Source organism: Dermochelys coriacea, chromosome 1 (genome assembly GCF_009764565.3).
Source record: "Dermochelys coriacea isolate rDerCor1 chromosome 1, rDerCor1.pri.v4, whole genome shotgun sequence".
In the NCBI taxonomy this organism is placed as follows: domain Eukaryota; kingdom Metazoa; phylum Chordata; order Testudines; family Dermochelyidae; genus Dermochelys; species Dermochelys coriacea.
Window position 1 is genome coordinate 266744966 of NC_050068.2, and position 18544 is coordinate 266763509.

The 18544-nt window shown below is 40.2% G+C and overlaps 1 protein-coding gene across 10 annotated transcripts in view; it reads left to right on the plus strand.

Moving 5' to 3' along the window:
• The window catches only part of UHRF1BP1L (UHRF1 binding protein 1 like), an 87150-nt gene that overhangs the window by 50744 nt on the left and 17862 nt on the right, over nt 1-18544 (plus strand). For all 10 annotated transcript variants that reach the window (XR_006273988.1, XR_006273989.1, XM_038408101.2 and 7 more), the window contains 10 exons: nt 1920-2109; nt 3863-4003; nt 4686-4856; nt 6197-6377; nt 6853-6936; nt 9236-9418; nt 9535-9656; nt 11783-11924; nt 12670-12863; nt 15998-17502. Coding sequence is in view for 8 of the 10 variants with exons in the window: in XM_038408101.2 (XP_038264029.1) it covers nt 1920-2109; nt 3863-4003; nt 4686-4856; nt 6197-6377; nt 6853-6936; nt 9236-9418; nt 9535-9656; nt 11783-11924; nt 12670-12863; nt 15998-17502 (2913 nt within the window). In the remaining 2 variants the exon portion in view is untranslated. The remainder of the gene's footprint in view (nt 1-1919; nt 2110-3862; nt 4004-4685; nt 4857-6196; nt 6378-6852; nt 6937-9235; nt 9419-9534; nt 9657-11782; nt 11925-12669; nt 12864-15997; nt 17503-18544) is intronic.

The window sequence follows — 18544 nt, forward strand, 5'->3', positions numbered from 1 at the left end:
ACAGAGCCACAGTATGTGCGGAGCAGGGCAAGCCCCCGACCCCGCTCCCCAACTGGAGAGCCAGAATGGGGAAAGCCTGCACCCTGGCAGGATCTCGAGGGCCGGATTAAAATGTCTGAAGGGCTGGATGCGGCCCCCAGGCTGTAGTTTGTCCACCACTGTTTTATACAGTGTGCGTGGATTCTTCAAAGGTCAATATCTCTATGGTGGAGATAGTGGGAGCCCTATAGACATTGCAAGCCTAAGTTGCTGCCCTACAGGCATAGAATGCAGTCCTGCAAGCTCAAGCCATGGAGCCTTCAGCTCTTACCTCTGCTCCCCATAAGGCCAGCGTCTCCCTGCATGACAAGTTTAAGGGTGATTGTAACAAATTTTGTGGGTTCCTAAATCGGTGTCAGTTCCTATTTCTGCTATGCCCATAGTCCTACACTACTGACCATGACTGAGTGGGGTTATCAGTTTTCTTACTGGGGAGGCCCTGGCTCGGGCATCTCCACTCCAGGGACAATTTGAGGCTTCATTCAAGCTATGGCAGTGGCTTTTGATGATCCAAGCTCCACAGCTCCCATTGGCTGGGAACTGCGGGCAATGGGAGCTGCAGGGGCGAAGGCAGGGTGTAGAGCCTCCTAGGAGCAGCAAGGACATGTCGCCACTTGCGGGGAGCCGCCCCACATGACCACTGCATGGATCTGGCACTCTGAGCCCCCTCCTACACCCAAACTCCCTCATGGAGCCCACACCCCCTCCCTTGCCCCAACCCCCAGCCCTGAGCCCCCTCCCACACCTGACTCCATCTCTCTTAGTTAACCAGAATGTTTTACTTACTGGCACGCCCCATTCCTCCAACATGCTGGATAACAAAGCTTTTACTGTATACAGGTATAATTGTGGTCCCAGTCATTTAATTGGATCTGCTTATGTCAACCCCTTTAGGGTATGGCTACACTGCACCTAGGAGTGGGCCTCCCAGCCTGGGTTGGCAGACTTGTTTGAACGGAACTCACCTTAGGGTGCTAACACAAGTCTGTGGACCTGGCTTGGGAGGCTCACTCTCAGAAGCGTTAGACATATCCTTAGAGAGCTGGCTCACCTTGACACAGGATTTGCCTGCATCAGTCTGGTTGCAGGGCTGGGACCTACATTAATAACCCTTATAGGTTCTATTTACTATTTAGAGCACTGTAAAAGAATAAAAGGCTGCAAACTACTTTCACTGTCTAAGCTGACTGAAAGCTTTCGTATTTAAAAGGAAAAATGGTGAAAAGTAAATTGAATTTTTAAAATTCTTTAACTTTTAGTTATGCAAGGCATTATTCATAAGACAAATAAGAAAATTTCCTTTAAAAACAAGTTTTAACCAAAATGTCCCTTTAATCTTGAAATTCAGCTGCTTGAGTATATGCACTTAACCATTTTTTTTAAAGCACAGTTTGCCTATGCCTTCCCATTCTCACCTCACACAAAAAAGCATAATATTTAAAAGTAATTATAGCTTTAATAAGCTTTGTTGTACAGATAAATATTAGCAAGGCTAATATGCTATTGTGGTGTTATTAATAATGTTAATTCATTTGACATTAATTTTTCCTTAAATATACATTAGTAGATTAGGTTGGTGAATAATGCTGAAGACTACTGTAACATTTAAAATGGAAACTTGCATGTGTTACGCTTGATTGAAGTTCAACTGCATGAAAAATTGTAAAGTCATTAATTTTAAATTAGGAACATACAATAGAGATTATACTTTATTACAAATTTTTCAGAGTTAAATATATTTAATGTAAATTTATGAATGGGATGGGGTGCACTACAAGTTTTGTATTGTATGGTGTGTTTCATGTCTTATTGCTTAATAAGTATCATTTTATGCACTAACATTAGATCTGTAATTTAAATCTTGGCATTTCACTTTCCAGTGAATATGGCTTTGCTGAAAAAGTGGTAGAAGGAATTTCTGTTTCTGTGAACTCCATTATAATCCGGATTGGAGCGAAAGCTTTTAATGCTTCATTTGAACTTTCCCAGCTGAGAATATATAGTGTAAATGCAACTTGGGAACATGGTGATCTAAGATTTACTCGAATACAAGGATCTCAGCATGGAGAGGTAAAGAATACCTTTTGCTATTTGCTTCTGTCAACTTTGTAGTAAGGAAGGTACTTAAATTGTGACTTTATGATTTTAAACAATCAAAGGAATGTGCCCTGGGCGTGGCTGGAGGACTTGTGCACTCCAGCTAGTTTCAGCTGTTCCCAGTTGCCCCCAGGGCTGTGGGCAACCAATTGTAAACTAGAGCAGCCTCGAGGGTTGTTTATAGAAGAGTGGAATCTATCAGTGAAGGTAGTGAATATGAGATGTGGGGTTGTACTAAAGAAAGATCTCTTACTTGGACATTTCCTTGCTTTTAAGGATTTGCATGGGTGAATGTTCTCCTTAAGCAACCTTAACTCATTTCTAACCAAGTTATTTCTTTGTTGGAATTTACTAGTATACTGTACTCTTAATAGTCAAATTAAACCATTCCAATATCTCCTAATTGCTAGTGCAAGTAGCAAGGTATTATAATTTTTAAAAATTATAAAAATACTAGATTAATGGATACCCTTCTTCTGTTTTCTGCCCAGTACCCAAAATAAAAATGTGCAATTGAGCTCACAGTTAGACTAAGAGTAGTACGTTTATATTGAAAAATGATTGTTTCTCTAACATATGTTTGGTTATAAGTCAAGTGGACTTCATATTTTGAACTTTGACCTTGTTGTTTTATTTAGAATTGGTTACTCCCAGCCAAAAAACTTTCAGCCAGAGTTAAAGTGACCAATGTCTATCATTTACGTAAGGGCAGAAACCCAAAGTGAACATAGTAAGATCTTAAAAACCCAATAAATGTTATCTGAGAAGATCAAAATTAGTCATTCCAGACAAATCTTAACTCTCCTTTTTTACTCTTTACCCAGTGTACCTCTTGTAGCGTATATGTAAATTGATGACCTGTTAATGAGAGTTTGTATCTCTAACTATGGATTTTTGAAATCCACGTTATTTGCTTAAAATGTATGTTGAGCTGAGGAATTCTTTAGTACATGGCTTTTGTTGTATATACACATGTACGCTATTTTATAATCCTAGTTTGTAGACTACCTAATTTTTAGTCTAGGCATTAAGAGGTTCATAACCCTGAATAGGTTTTGAATGTGTCATTCCTAAGTCTCTCAATATGACAGCAAACACTTTTACATTTAAATCCCTTATGCTTATGGGGAATTTTGCTGAACAAAATTACTTGTATTTAAGCAATGAAAGTGTCTGTCTATTCCATTTGCTCTATATGGTCTTAAAGAAGGTAGGATTAGTTTTCTGCATCTTCATCTGACTCCTTGCCTGTTGTATCCCTCCTCAACTCAGAGTTATACACTCAGTGGGATCCATAATGTATGTAGTAATTCTCTTTAATTAAAAAAAAGTCTGCCATCAAACCTCTCCCCCTCCCCGAACTAACCAACAGCACTAGAATTGAAAATGTTGAGACTACTTGAGGAGCCCAATCCACAGAAGAAACTAGCATAAGACCTTTAAAAAAAACTAAATGCTATCGAAGTGAATGAACAGACTTCATAATTAAATTCACTATGAAAAATATAAAAAAATCCCTGATCTTAGAAGTGACTGTGTTGGTGGGTGCAAGGGAGCACCTGTGCAGAGTCACTTGAAGGGTCAGAGCTTTAATTACCAACAGTTTTAGTCAGAATATGTAAATGGAACATGCCTTTTCTGTTGCTACTAAAACTCCATAAAACTTTCTTATTCTTACTGGCAAATAAATTGGCATATTAAATTAACAGGCTTTGTTTTGTTTTAGGTATTAACTTTTAAAGAGATCAACTGGCAAATGATCAGAATAGAAGCAGATGCAATCCAGAGTTCTCAGCATGAAATCATGAGTGCTCCAGTTCGACTGATTACTAACCAATCAAAAATCAGGGTTACACTTAAAAGAAGGGTAAATTTGAAAACGTGTGAATCTGTGATATATTTATAAATTCTTTCATTTGTTTTTGTATTTGACATTTATTTTTACAAAGCACTTTGTATAAATAAGCACACAACAGAGATTCTGCACTTGGGCTACATAAAATGTGGCACTCTGTAAATTTAAGATATTTCATTTTATTTTTCTGAGGAAGCATCATCAATAGAATAGTTTACCAAGTTCTGATTACGGTAGTTAGACCTATACAATGGACAAGGAATAGAGCAGGCAAAATGTGAAGACCATGGGGTTATATAGGTTTAGCTAATGGTCTAATTTGGCCTGTATTGTCTTTATTTGTCAAGATGTGTAATGAGGAAAGAATTCAGCTTTACTTCTCAGGGTTTAGGTTGAGTTTGCAGAGTTAGCACTTAGAAAATAGCATCTTTTTATTTGTAAATTGAGCATATTTGATATGAAAATCCTTGCGAGACAAACATAGAACTTCATAATACTATTTTACAGTCATTTTTACTTAGTAGGCAAATCACACTTAAAAAGAAATATTAATGTAATCTTATGGAAAAAGTGTCACATTTCTTGTGTACCACATCCTTTGCATTTTAACTAATTTATTTTCAAATACTCATTTCTTACATCAAATGCAATATTCCCATTTAATTTTTAAAATTCATTTTCATTTATTCAACAGTTAAAGGATTGCAATGTAGTGGCATCAAAACTGGTTCTAATACTAGATGATTTGCTCTGGGTTTTAACTGATTCCCAGTTGAAAGCTATGGTACAATATGCCAAATCTCTTAGTGAAGCAATAGAGAAATCAACCGAACAAAGAAAAAGTTTGGCTTCTGAACCCACGCAGGTAAGCTAATTGGTGGTCATAGTAAAGTTTTTAGTAAATACAGATACTCTAAAACAGCATAATAAACAATTAGTTGGTTTAATTTATTTTGGAGAGCTTTCCGGTATTTTTGATCAAGAGGGTCAGATTTTGCATCTTAAAGCATACTAAAAGTTATCGTAAGATCGGTCAATTCTGAGTATCATGACAAGAAAGTAAATTCTATTTATTAAATCATATATATGGAATATTTAAACTTCTTTATTTATTTCAGCAGTTGACTAAATGTGGTGTATAGTGTTGCATTTACAATGGGAACCATTTTCTGCTTTTTAATTCCAAAAGATGTTTAAAGAGAGACTTACACACTAGAGCAAATTTTGAGAGAGGAGAGGATACTTACACAAAATTTAGAAGTACTGGTACAGTTTTATTTCCCTTTAGTGTTACTGAAAAATTATGTTTTAATACGAGCTTTTCCTCTGACAACCTAGCCTCTCTTGTTTGAACTTGGAGTGAAATCATAAGTCTATATTTGATATCATAATCTGTTACCATGGAAGTGATAATGATGTCACAAATAGAATATCGTATTATGCTGAAAACCTCCACATCCTCTAACATACATAGCAAGACAGGCTAGCTGGGCTTTGGAATCTTTTTTCCTCCTTTTGCTGTCCATGAAGAAGCAGAGATACTTCCCTAACACCACTACTGTGGTCTGAGGTTGAAGTACTCAGAGTGTCCCTCCATGAAGAATAATGGCCAGTGAATCTGCATAGTGACAAATCCACTTTCACATGCTTCCATCCAACCTTACTGCACGGACCTGTAGCAGGCTGGCACAGGGACGAGTTGGGGAACACTCTCGATACACCAGCTGTATAATCATTTATCACCCTCTCTCAACATCATACAGCAGAAATCCTGGTGAGTTGGGGGGCCTTCCCAAACAGAGTAAGATTTGGCCAATCAGATGTGACTGCAAACTCAAGTAGTAATAGATGTACTGTAAGGGAGCAAGCTCTCAAGCATAAGTAGCACTGATAAGTGGTTGACGTGATAAGAAAAAAGACATGAAAAGATGTTACTGTGAAGGCTGATTAAATGAAGTTGCCAGCGTTGAGTACTTGCAGGGATCGCAGTGCCTTAATCAGTAATTAGGGGTGAGATTTTCCAAGGCACATACAACAGTTGGGCATCTATCTCCCATTGACTTTCAGAGGGAGTTGGGAACCTAACTGCTACTTGTGCCTGTGAAAATCTCCCCTAGAATTGTTTTTACATTTCAGTGTTAAAATGTTTGAAGTTCATGCTTTAAGGAAAAGTTTCTCTAAAGTTATGTGACTTAATTTTTTCAGAGTTCCACCCCTGTACCCACCCCTCAGCAAGTGAAAGCACACCAGGCTTCTGCAGCACCTGATCAGAATGATGCAATTGTAAAACTGTTCAATGATTTTGATGTTAAGGAAACTTCTCATCACTTAGTAGTTTCTCATTTGGACCTGCATATATGTGATGATATTCACTCTAAAGAAAAAGGTAACAAAAATTTCCTTTTCCAAAATTGTTTTGATATTCTCAAACTTATTGTAAATTAGAAGAGAGATTGAGAAGTCTATTAATGTTTGTATAGTCTCTCTTAAATGACCAGAATAAAACTATATACAAATGTACATCCAAACAGCCACATGGTCATTTTTTTCTATTGTATAGCAGGCTGCTTTATATTTAATGGACATAGAAGAGATTAATAGTAATTAAAGAACGAGGATTTTTCAAAAGTATTTCCTTGATAGTAGCATCAGATTTACTAGCTACATATTTATTGGCCTTATCTTAGGCATTGGGAGCCCATCCTGGCCAGTTAGGCCAGGATACACTAATGCAAAGTTATTTTTGTGATACCTCATTTTTTGATCCAATACTTTTGGCCGTAGTGATTCACTGTAATAAAAAAGTGAAAATTTACTGATGTAGGTCAGGCTACATTGCTAAATATTGCTTTCTTTTACAGAATCAAACAGAAGTATTACAGGAGGAGCTATGCAGATTTCCTTTAGCCATTTAACTGTGGACTACTACCCTTTTCACAAAGCAGGTATGTGAATTAATATTTATTAGTATATTTATTAATTGTATTTTGGTTTTAAAGATAAAAATTAGTCAAATGTACAGAAGACGTAGGCAATAATATTTCTACATACAAGTATTTGAAATATTTACTTTTAAGGTCAGTTCAGTACATTCATATCCATTACATGTGGAATAAAAATACTGAGAACTGAACCAAGATTTTATACACTAGCTATTTCAAGCATAATTCTTTAGTTAACAAAATACTTTGGACATAAATACAGTTGTGTTGGAACATTGTAATCCATTTCATGTGAAGAAAGAGGATCTCAGGATTTGAATGTATTCATTTGAAATTTAAGGGAGAGCAAGGTACAATCTACTAGACGAGCAGTTCCCAAACTTTTTTTTGTTGTTGATTCCTCACTTGATTCTACAAGTGTGGTACAGAGATTCCCCAGAATTTCTTTACTGCACTTAATTTTGTTAATGTGCTACTATGGAAATGCAATGAGCTTGCCATGCAGCCGTCATATTAAGTCATGGAAGCATTGATTGACTGGCACCAAAATTAAAGCTTGAATTGCTAGTAGTAAATTCCAGACTAGGATTTGTTGCCAATCATTTTTGGCTAATAGATTTTTCCAGAAATCTAAACATTAAAAAATCATTTTTTCTTTAGTGTCCATTATTTAAATTTTAGCCAAAAGATACCTTTAAATTTGGCATTAGCTATAACTTGATGTAGTGGACCTTCTTACATGGACCAGGGCAAGCAGTGTATTTCTATTGTTTGTCTTGGAGGAGAACAAATTGAGAAATTCTGTCTGAGCTACAGTTACCCTAAATTTCTGTTTTAAAATAAGTTGCTGGATAAGAATTGATATTGTTGCGTTGGAAGGTATTAATGGCTGCCATCAGTCACAGACCTGGTTAAAGTCAATGGGTACAGTAAGCATCATTCGTTCAGGCTAGATGAAAGAGGAATTAAATGCCCCTTTGTGTAGTGATAGCTGGAACAGTAGAAGCCGAGACATTGACCAATATGGCAAGGCCTGAGCAGAAACTAAGCCAGAAGTTGGGGCAATTGGTTGGTAGCAGTTGTGTGTCAGTGGTAGAAAAGGACCAGAACAAGCCAAGAGAAAGTAAACTGACAACAAGAGAAGCAGTCGTGAACATGTCGCTGAGAGGGAGCAGCGACAGCGCTCCTTGGGGCACTGGAATTGCTGGAAAGGCAGGCTGGAAATCAGTGTTCCCTCTAATTTTTTTCTATCCATGTGTGGAATGTGCACCATATCGAGGTAATGTGTGGATATGCGCCACCAGTAGAAACAAAAAACCTAGATATAATATGTATTTTAAAAAGTTACCATAGGGATAATTACTCCAGCCTGTTAGGCATTTTAGAACTCACTATTCAAAGAATTAAATTAAGAGAGAAATAACGATTATTTCGTAAGAGAAAAATAAAAATTATGAAATGCATAAACCAGTCAAAAAACTAAATCAAGACATTTTGAAAGAAGTATCAAGTAACAACAACAGCAATAATACAAGTATGTGTTGGGAGGTGAGTGTGAAAGGCTGTGTGTGTGTGTGTGTGTGTGTGTGTGTGTGTGTGTGTGTGAGAGAGGGGGGACACTGTTTTTGTGTGTGTGACCGAGAGAAACACACGCTGTCCCTTTAAGTATGCTGCCCTTTTAAGTAGATCAGCACTCAGCAGTCTGAAGCCTACTTGTTCAGACACAGCAACAGCTGCCAGCAAGCTCCCTATGTCCTGAGCCCTGTCATGTCGTCCCTGCCGCTTTGTGGAGATGGGGTACAGGGGAGGGGAACACCCTGACTTCAGACCCTCCCCCCCCCCCCCCACTCTGCACAGCAAGTAGGAGGCTCCTGGGAGCCACTGGCAGAGGGCAGGAGCAGCGTGGCAGTGGGGTGAGGACACCTGAAGTGTGCGGCACTTGATAGCCTGTTAGGCGCCCACGTAGATTAGAACGAACATTCTTCATGTACATTCTTTGTAGATGGCACTAAAAAATTCCTGACTCGTATTATCAATCTCTTCTCTTAATGGATACAATCTAGCAAGGCCCTGAATATTGCCTAACCGCACAAGCCAGGGAGCAATTATATTCTTGAGGTCTGTGAGGCGTTTCTCAATGCTATTACTTGCCATTTACATTACTGAATAGTCACAAGATTTAGTGTGATTACATTTTGAAGAAAATCTGAAAAGTTTTAAAAATTTTTTTTCAATTGTTAGAAATATATTTCAAATGGAAATTTTGTATTAATTTTGGGCCACATATGTCTTTTTCTTGTAGGAGACAATTGCAGTCACTGGATGCATTATAGTGATGCCACCAAAACGAGAAGTGGATGGGCCCAAGAATTATTACATGAGTTCAAAAGCAATGTTGAATTGCTTAAACAGGCTGTGAAGGATCATAATATAGATTCTCCTTCTAAATCCCCACCTCATGGTTCTCCTCCAAACATACAAACAGGTACTTCGTCTCTATTCACAAGTTTTATTACTTACATTTAATATTCACTGGAGGCAGCAGTGTATCCTAAATGAGGTGGTTGTTTTAAATGACTTTGCCATTCTTGTTTCCTACAGGCAAGGAACAACAGATACCTAAAGGAACTTCTAGGGCTTCTTCTGTATCTCCCCAACAACCAAAGGATAAACTCATGTCCAGTCCTGTTGTTGTTAAACTTGCAGATTTCAATATATACCAGGTATGTTTTTTTCCCCCCTGTTGGTGAATTTGGGGTCGCTTTGTCCCTTAACTGCTTTACCTCTGATGTATTAGCCATAATTTTTACGGGTCTGATCCAAAGTCCATTGATGTCAATAGGACTCTTTCCATTGACTGTATCGATTTTTGGACTAGACTTTTATGGCTTGCTCTTGTTTGATATTAAAAAATTAATATCAATGGAATTTTTATCATTGATTTAAATGAGAGTAAGACTTTGGATCTGCAAGAGATTACTGTAATATAAAGACATCACCTACAGATGCTGTAGTTTAGAATCTTATCCTTTCATTGTGTCATGTGGAGTACTCCAGGGATTCACTGTTTTAGCATGTAGTTCTAGATTTCTCATTTTTAGGGTTTCATATTCCCTGTTTAAATATATGCTGAATTTATTTATTTCAGTGTCATGTTTAAACCGATTTAACATTTCATTATTAATATTTTACTTCCAGTGATTTTTGTTTTTAATGGACTTTTTACATTCATTCTTTTTGTTATTTGCTACGGTTTTAATTACTCTCTCAGGTCCAGATTCACTCTCACAGGCATAGCAAGGGGGCAGCTGCACCAGAGGAGTACTTATCTCCAGGAGACAATGGCAATGGTATTGGGGCAGTGCTCTGCTTGGAAAGGCAGCTTTAAATTTCAGCTGAAGTCCCATAGTAACCCTGCCAGCAGAGGATGCCTGAGATGTGTGCTCCGTCAATGCATCTTCCAGCCACCCTAACCTTGCCCCTTCCCAGGCCTTTGGTGCTATGCCTGCTCTAGTCTCCCTGTTAGAGTGGAGGTTGCAGCTTGCTACCAGAAGCTCACATTTGGATTTGAAATTTTTTATACACTTCAGTAATTGCATAATTATTTTATGAAATGTTTGTTTCTTAGTTTAATAGAAGTTCTAAATTTAATTTGCTTCTTTTCAGTTGCTTTACTCTCTCTTTTTGCCCCGTCTCTATTATTACTTCACATTGTTTTTGTAGGACAGCTAGGAAGATACTTATTTTAAGTTGATGTATTTGTGAAAGTTAAGTTTTGTATTTGTGAAATTATATTTTGCCATCATATTATTTAGAATGATTATAGGTATTAATACAGACATGTATGAAATTTAAGATATTTGAAATGGGTGAGAGAGGTTTATACAATTTTACTTGTGTATATTTTCCAACTATACTTCTGCAAAATTAATAAAACAGAAACCAACCAGGATTGTATATTCAAAACTTCAGTTATTTTGAAGGTAGGAAGCTGACATACAAAAGTACTGGATGCAAGCGTTTTTGGTTTGGCAGACATTTCTTAAATTAATCCACACTCAAAGAAATCTTAAGCAATCAGAAGAGCCAGATAAATTATGTACCAAAAGTAAAACTTTTCTATTGTTGCATAATTTACTTTGGAGGCAATTAATGTAAAGTTTGTGTAGCATTTTATGTTGTTGAAAGCACGAGTGGAGAGATGTTGTTCTACTAGGACTTGATTCTGCTGCGATGTGGACCTGCATTAGCGTACTGAGCACCCTGCAGAACAGCATGTGATCCAAAGCCTGCCCCACAAGCTGCAGTGCACATGGCTCCAGAACAGTGCAGAGAGAGGGGAATTTTGTCGATAGTCACCTCTCCAGCTGGCTGAGCTGGGAACACCATGGGCTGGCCATCTTTCAGGCAAACCCCTTCTCTGGCAGACCTGCCTGTATTTTGGTCCATGGTGTTCTTGGTGAAGCTGCTGGGTTCCTACAGGTCCTTGCCTGATTCTTGTCTGTGTGGATATCCCCTTGTCTGCTGCTTCCCATACACTTATGCACAGGGACTATAGTGCCAGGCCCTGACTCCATCCATCACCATGCCCCTTCTGTCCTCTGTGTATTCCCTTGGAGATGAGTGCATGCAGACTGCCTCTACTACATGATAGTCACGTATGCATTGCTCTCTGCGATGGGAGCAATTGGGAATCTACATCAGTGGGGTTACCATGCCAGTGCTCAGTGTGTTGCAGATTCCATCTGTGAAGTAGCTCTATCCCTTGTACCACTGGCAGAATCAAGCATTTTTAATGACTAACAAAAATAGTTACATATTGAAAAAACTGAACATTTGTCTTTTGCAGGTCTCTACAGCAGACCAATGTCGTTCTTCCCCTAAAACTCTGATTTCTTGCAATAAAAAGTCACTTTATCTTCCACCAGAAATGTCAGCTATTCATATTGAATTCACTGAATACTACTATCCAGATGGAAAAGACTATCCTAGTAAGGTTTTTGTTCTGAAAAATAAATCTCTTGCATTATTTTCCTTTTTGCGAAGCCTAATGGTAGCTTGAGATCTAATGGAAATATTGATTCAAGTTTGACATTCAAAAATGGTGAAAAGCTTTTTGCACTGAATTAATTGTGAAATTACTTTTGTGAACATAATACTTCACCATTTTACTGATGTTTGCTCCTAGCAACACATTTAAAGCATTGATTTTTGTAAATACTATGTTTTAAGTACAAAAACGTGCATGACATTTTTACCAGGAAATAAAATACTGATTCTACTATATATACTTTTTTTGAACATTTGCACTCCTCTGCTGTACAAAAGAAATCAAGCTATTGCAGACTAGCAAAGTTGTAACAAAAGGTCTGCTAGAGTTATTTTAGTAACATGCGACAGGGTTCAGCATTCTCCCATGTAAGGAAATTCCAGCAGGCCTCCTGGAGATGATGCTCGGGACAGAGGATCTTCTCTGGTCCTGCCATTTTCCTTCAACTGTGGTACCCCCCTCCTTTTTATTCTATTTTAATTTAAGTTTTTACATGCCATGATTGGGACATCAGAGAGAGTTGGGAGTGATATGCTTAGGCTCCTTCAATCTCCCTTTCCCTTGGTCAAAGGAGTGGGTTTTCCATTTCTTCCATGGCAGAAAGTAGAGGAGATGATATGGCTCTGCATTAGTAAGCTAAAATAAATATTGTTGTTTGCTGTAATTTTGTTTTGTCTCTTCCTTAGTTCCATGTCCGAACCTTTATGTGCAACTGAATGCTCTGCAGTTCACTCTGGATGAGAGAAGTATTCTTTGGCTAAATCAATTTGCATTGGATGTAAAACAAAGTCTCAATCAGTTCATGGCCATGTATAAATTAAATGACAGTTCAAAATCTGATGAGCATGTTGATGTTAGAGTGGATGGACTTATGTTAAAGGTACTGTATGGAAGGAGTATTTGGGGATTTTTTTGGAGCAAAATACATTCTCTTTATCTCTGAAAAGTGTTATTAGCCAAGTAATGAAAAAAGGAAAATATGCTTACGGAGTATAAAGGTCTAAGGAAAAATGCATGAGGCAGAACAGAGGACATGATGTAGCAGACCATCGTCTCTTCTGGACATAGTCCCTCAATGCAGAGTAGTCAGTAGGTTTGGCTAAAAGTCTCATTGGCAACAGACCATCCTGGCATTGCTGAGAGTGGAAAGTATGCATGGATCACATATTTACAGTTCAGATCTCTGTGTGCGCAGTTGTACCTCTAATATGCAGTGAACAGTTGTAACTTGCCATAATTTTTTAGTTGTGAGATCTACAGCTTTTTGAGGGGTGTCATATGTTATAAGAGTGTGGTCTTGACACCTATCTGATCATTCCTTTTTCCTGCTCTTTGTAGAACTGCAGCTATTTGGCAGTGATCCTTTAGCATTGTGGATCTCAAGGGGAGAGTGCAGGTTAAGTAGTTTTATTATGCACAGTGAGAATGTTTCCTTTTTTGTAGTAATATACTACAGACTGCACTCCCCTCCACATCATGAAGCTGTAGAGGCCTTATGAAATTCTTACTAGAGAGATAAACTCCTGAGATATAAAGATCTGATCAGTTATCAGTTTGACCGTGCGCTTTTGAAATTCATTTTAGTTGGCTTTCAGCTGAGAAACAAACGATTTCAAAATGCAATTAAATTGTCATAAATGGCACTGCATAATAAGCTTATCCCTGTGAATGGAAAGGAAAACTGAAAGAAAAGGGGAAACAGAATCCATAACTGCCATTTTTACAGATATTGCAATATTTAAGGCTTATCCGAATGGGGAGGTAATGTGCTTTACCACGGTGTGATTTCTAAAGCATGCTAATGTGTTGCACTTTAATTGGTCTGTGTAGACCCTGCTAATGTGCTTTAACATACTGATGTTTCAAACAGTATTACATTAAAGTGCACTAGGGAACCTTTAGTGCACACTAGCAGGGTCCACCTGGACCAATTAATGTGCCACACCTTAGTGCACTTTAGAAATCACACTCCTGTAAAGCACATAATAGACAAGCTCTTAGTATGAAAGTGTGATGCTTTAAATGAAACTTCCTAAATATGCATTTTATATGTATATGTAATAATAGATATTGTAAGTTACACAAATACTGATTATGAAAATGTACTTGTGGTGTAATGAATACTTACTTACAAATTTGGGATCTAACCCAGCATCCAGTTAATTACATGAGTAACTTTACTCACATAAGTAATTCCATTTAAGATAATAGGACAAAGTTACTTATGTGCTCAAATGTATGATTCCATAAGCCCTAACATTGCAAATGGATTCAGCCATGAAGATCCATATACAGTAAAAGCTGTGTTATCTGGCATTTACCAGCTGGAAAGCTCTATAAACCAGTATTTCTGATCTTCATTGAAAGTTTGATTTATAATCTGGGTGGTGCTGGGCTGGCAGGTTCCTTACCTGGCTCCACATGGCTCCCTGGAAGCAGCGACATGTCCCTACTGCTCCTAGGCAGAGGAAGAGCCATGAGGGGTTCGGAGTGTGGGAGGGGATGCAGGGCACTGGCTCTGGGAGGGAGTTTGGTTGTGGGAGGGGACTTGGGGCAGGGGGTTGGGGGTGCGGGGTGCAGGATCTGTGCAGCGCTCGCCTCAGGCGGCTCCCCGCAAGTGGCAACATGTCCCTGCTGCTCCTAGGCAGAAGCATGGCTGAGTGACTCTCCACGCTGCCTCCGCCTATAGGCACCGCCCCCGCAGCTCTCATTGGCCGCAGTTCCCGGCCAATGGGATCTGAGGAGCCAGCACTCAGGGCGGAGGTAGTGCACAGAGCTGCCTAGTCACACCTCCGCCAAGGGCAGTGGTTCTCAACCAGGGGTCCTGGGCCCCCTGGGGGGCCGCAAGCAGGTTTCAGGGGGGCCATCAAGCAGAGCCAGCATTAGACTTCCTCGGGCCCAGGGCTGAAAGCTGAAGCCCCACCGCCTGGGGCTGAAGTCCAGGGCCCTGAGCCCCACCAGCCAAGGCTGAAGCCAAAGCCTGAGTAATGTAGCTTTGTGGGGGACCCTGTGGTATGGGGCCCCAAGCAATTGCCTTGCTTGCTACCCCTAATGCCGGCCCTGGCTTTTATATGAAGAAAACCAGTTATTGTGGCACAGGTGGACCATGGAGTTTTTATAGCATATTGGGGGGCCTCAGAAAGAAAAAGGTTGAGAACCCCTGGCCTAGGGGACATGTCGCCGCTTGCGGGGAGCTGCCCAAGGTGAGCACCGCCCGGATCTGGTACCCCGTGCCTGAGCCCCCTCCCGCACCCAAACTCCCTCCCCCTTAGTTAACCAGAATTTTTCACTTACTGGCACCCCCCCATTACCCCAGCAGGCCAGATAACAAAGCTTTTACTGTATCTGGGTAGTATCCCATTGATCCCACTGGGATTATGTGTGGTGTCAGGGATCTGTGTTAGCAGATCCTGATGCAAGATCAGGGTCTAAAATATTATTTCCTTTTTAACACTTGGAGGGTAAAGATGTTCAATTCAAGATTATTCTAGCACACTGGAATACTTCAAGGTTTTAAGTGTTCTAATAAATTTACTTTTATAATAGCAAAAAAAATTGTTAATGCAACATTAAGGCTGAGATTTTAATCATTTCACAATACTGAGCAATCATGTTATGAAAGTTCCTTTTATATGCATGTGGAAGGAGAGTTAAGATAGTCACTTCTGAGCTGTCCTAAAGCATGAGAAACTTCAACCCAATGTAACCATCCTGCATATTTCAAAAAAGAAAAGCCAGAGGCCCTGTCATGGACATTGCATGGACATTGAGATTCATGGCAATTTTCTTATGAACAGGTTTGTGTGTAGTGGCGTTAGTCAAAATTTGGGGAACCCAGATGAAAAGCTGCAGAACCAGGAGCCTGGCCTCTTCTGTTCTGTATTAGTGTACGACATCCTACAAAACTTTAATGTCATTCATTTATTTTACCTCACATAACTATTGTTTTCTTTAAAACGGTGTGTACCTTTATAATCTACTTTGTAACTAGATGAATATATTTTTCTATTGCAGTTTATCATTCCCTCTGAAAAGAAACCTGAAATCCATAAAGATCAGCCACGTGCAATTTCTATTCAGAGTTCTGAAATGATTGCTACAAACACAAGGCACTCGCCAAACTGTAGACACTCTGACCTGGAAGCCTTGTTCCAGAACTTCAAAGACTGTGAATTTTTCAGTAGAACTTTCACCAACTTTCCCAAATCTCATGACAATTTTAATCTTCTGCACCCAATCTTCCAGAGACATGCTCATGAACAAGATACTAAGATGCATGATGTTTATAAAGGTTATATCACCCCAAAGCTAAATAAATATGCACTAAAAACATCTGCTGCCACTGATGTCTGGGCTTTGCATTTTTCCCAATTTTGGATAGATTATGAAGGAATGAAAAGTGGGAAAGGCCGACCAATAAGCTTTGTGGATTCATTCCCACTCTCCCTTTGGGTTTGCCAGCCGATGAGATTTGCACAGTCACAAAAGGAACTCTCTTCTTATTATCAAACACCTTTTAACATTCCAAGAAGTGACTCTAGTGACCTAGCTAATAGACTTCAGCGCAAAAAACTTTTGAGGGAATATTATAGCACTGAGACAGAACCCTTGACCAATGGCATTCAAAAGCTTCATCCTTCAGACAGCACTTCAGGAGTTCTGTCTGCAAGTTCTTCCTCTGATGCAGATGTACATGTCCTTGTTCATATTGAAAAACATGTGAGCATGCAAATCAATCATTACCAGTTCCATTTCTTATTGGTGCTCCATGACTCCCTTGTATTGCTCCTGGAAAACCTAAGGAAAGATGTAGAAGCAGTGACAGGCAAACCTGCACAACAAACAGATGTCTGCATTGGGATCTTACTTGAAAGTGCAGAAATAGCTCTATTGCTCCATCCAGTGGCTCAAGCAAAACCCTGCAAATCTCCAGTTTTGGAAGAAGAAAGTCTCATGGCAGAAGATCTTTCACCTTTGGAAAATGTGGAAACTCTTGTATCAGAGAGTAAACTAATAACTAATGATATAACACAGACTGATAGTGTGGATATTAATTATGTAACTGAGTCTGCGAGCACTGAGGTTAACAAAGTCATTTTGATGGACCCCCTTCTTTTTAAATCAGATAGTGATATGGATTTTCAGAAGGGAGTATCATTTTCAGATGATACATCGGATATGTGTTTGAGGAAAACAAATGAAGATGATTGTAGTGGACTTTTTAGTAGGAGTGATTCAGAAGAAGTTTGTGTGGCGTTAAGTGACAAAAATAGCTTGTATTCTAGGGATTTGGTGAATGTTTTAAATAAAAGAGAAGATTCTGTTGAGTTATTCACTGATAAAGAGAATGACAAAAATATTTTTTCAAATAAGTTAACTGATCAGAAAAATGGAACTGAAGGCTCTCCTGTTAAAGTGACAGACTTGGAACCAGACACAGGCTTACAATCTGAAGAGCTTGAAATCAACAAAGAAAAAGTGTCCACAGTTAGAATGCTTGCAACCCAGTCTACATTAAGGTATAAAAGATTTTATATTAGTGAGGTCACTCTTTATGTCCCAGGAAAAGTTAGTTGATAGTACAAGTCAAATAAAATTAATAATTGCCATAGATCAGAGATTGGCTGTGTAAAGAAGCTAGCTGGGGCTCGACCCTCTCCGGGGTGGCGGGGAGCCACACCAGCTCACTACACACAGTTGATGTTTGGGGAAATTAGTCCGGCCGCGGGAGTCTCCCTCGGCGGCCCTTGCGGCAACTGAAATAAGCACCGTAAGCCCGGGCCCTAGGTCAGGGCAGGGCAACAGTAAGTCAGGTGCTCAGGCCCTCAGACGGGGCTGAGCGGTAGCAAACTGTAGCAATAAGCTCAGGCCTCCAAAGGACCTGGAAGAGGGGGAGACTGCCACCCACGAGTTGGGTAGCAGGGGAGATGCAGGCCCTCTCACTCCACTGCATCCCAGCCCAGGGCCCTAGCTGTGGCAGAAGACCCGCTGCTGTGTCAGTGGGGATCCTGGCCGGAACACACTGTCATGGGCTCTGGCAGTGCTACAGCCAGACTAGGGCTATTTCCTGACTCCCCCCTCTTGTGGTACCTGGGTCCAGGTGGTGTCCTCTGGGGCGTCCAGCACCATGGGTCCTCCAGGTAGCGAGCGCAGAGCAGATCGGGCCAGTCCTGGCATACACCTTGGGCCGCGGGGGCTTCCCAGTCACTGGCTAGGCAGGAGGCATCTGGCCTCCCTGGTGTCTGGCCCTCCAGTGACCTCTGAGGGTCTAGCTCTGCCCACTCCGGCACGCGGATGGGCTTGTCCCTCTCTGAGGTGGCAGGGAGCCACAGCCCAACAGGGAAAGCTGCTGGCGGGTCTGTTTACCTGCAGCGTTCGCAGGTTTGGTCGATCGCAGCTCCCACTGGCCACGGTTTGCCACTCCAGGCCAATGGGAGCTGCGGGAAGCGGCGGCCGGCGGTTCGGCCGATAGCAGCTCCCACTGTCCATAGTTCGCCACTCTAGGCCAATGGGGGCTGCGGGAAGCGGCGCGGGCCGAGGGATGTGCTGGTCACCGCTTCC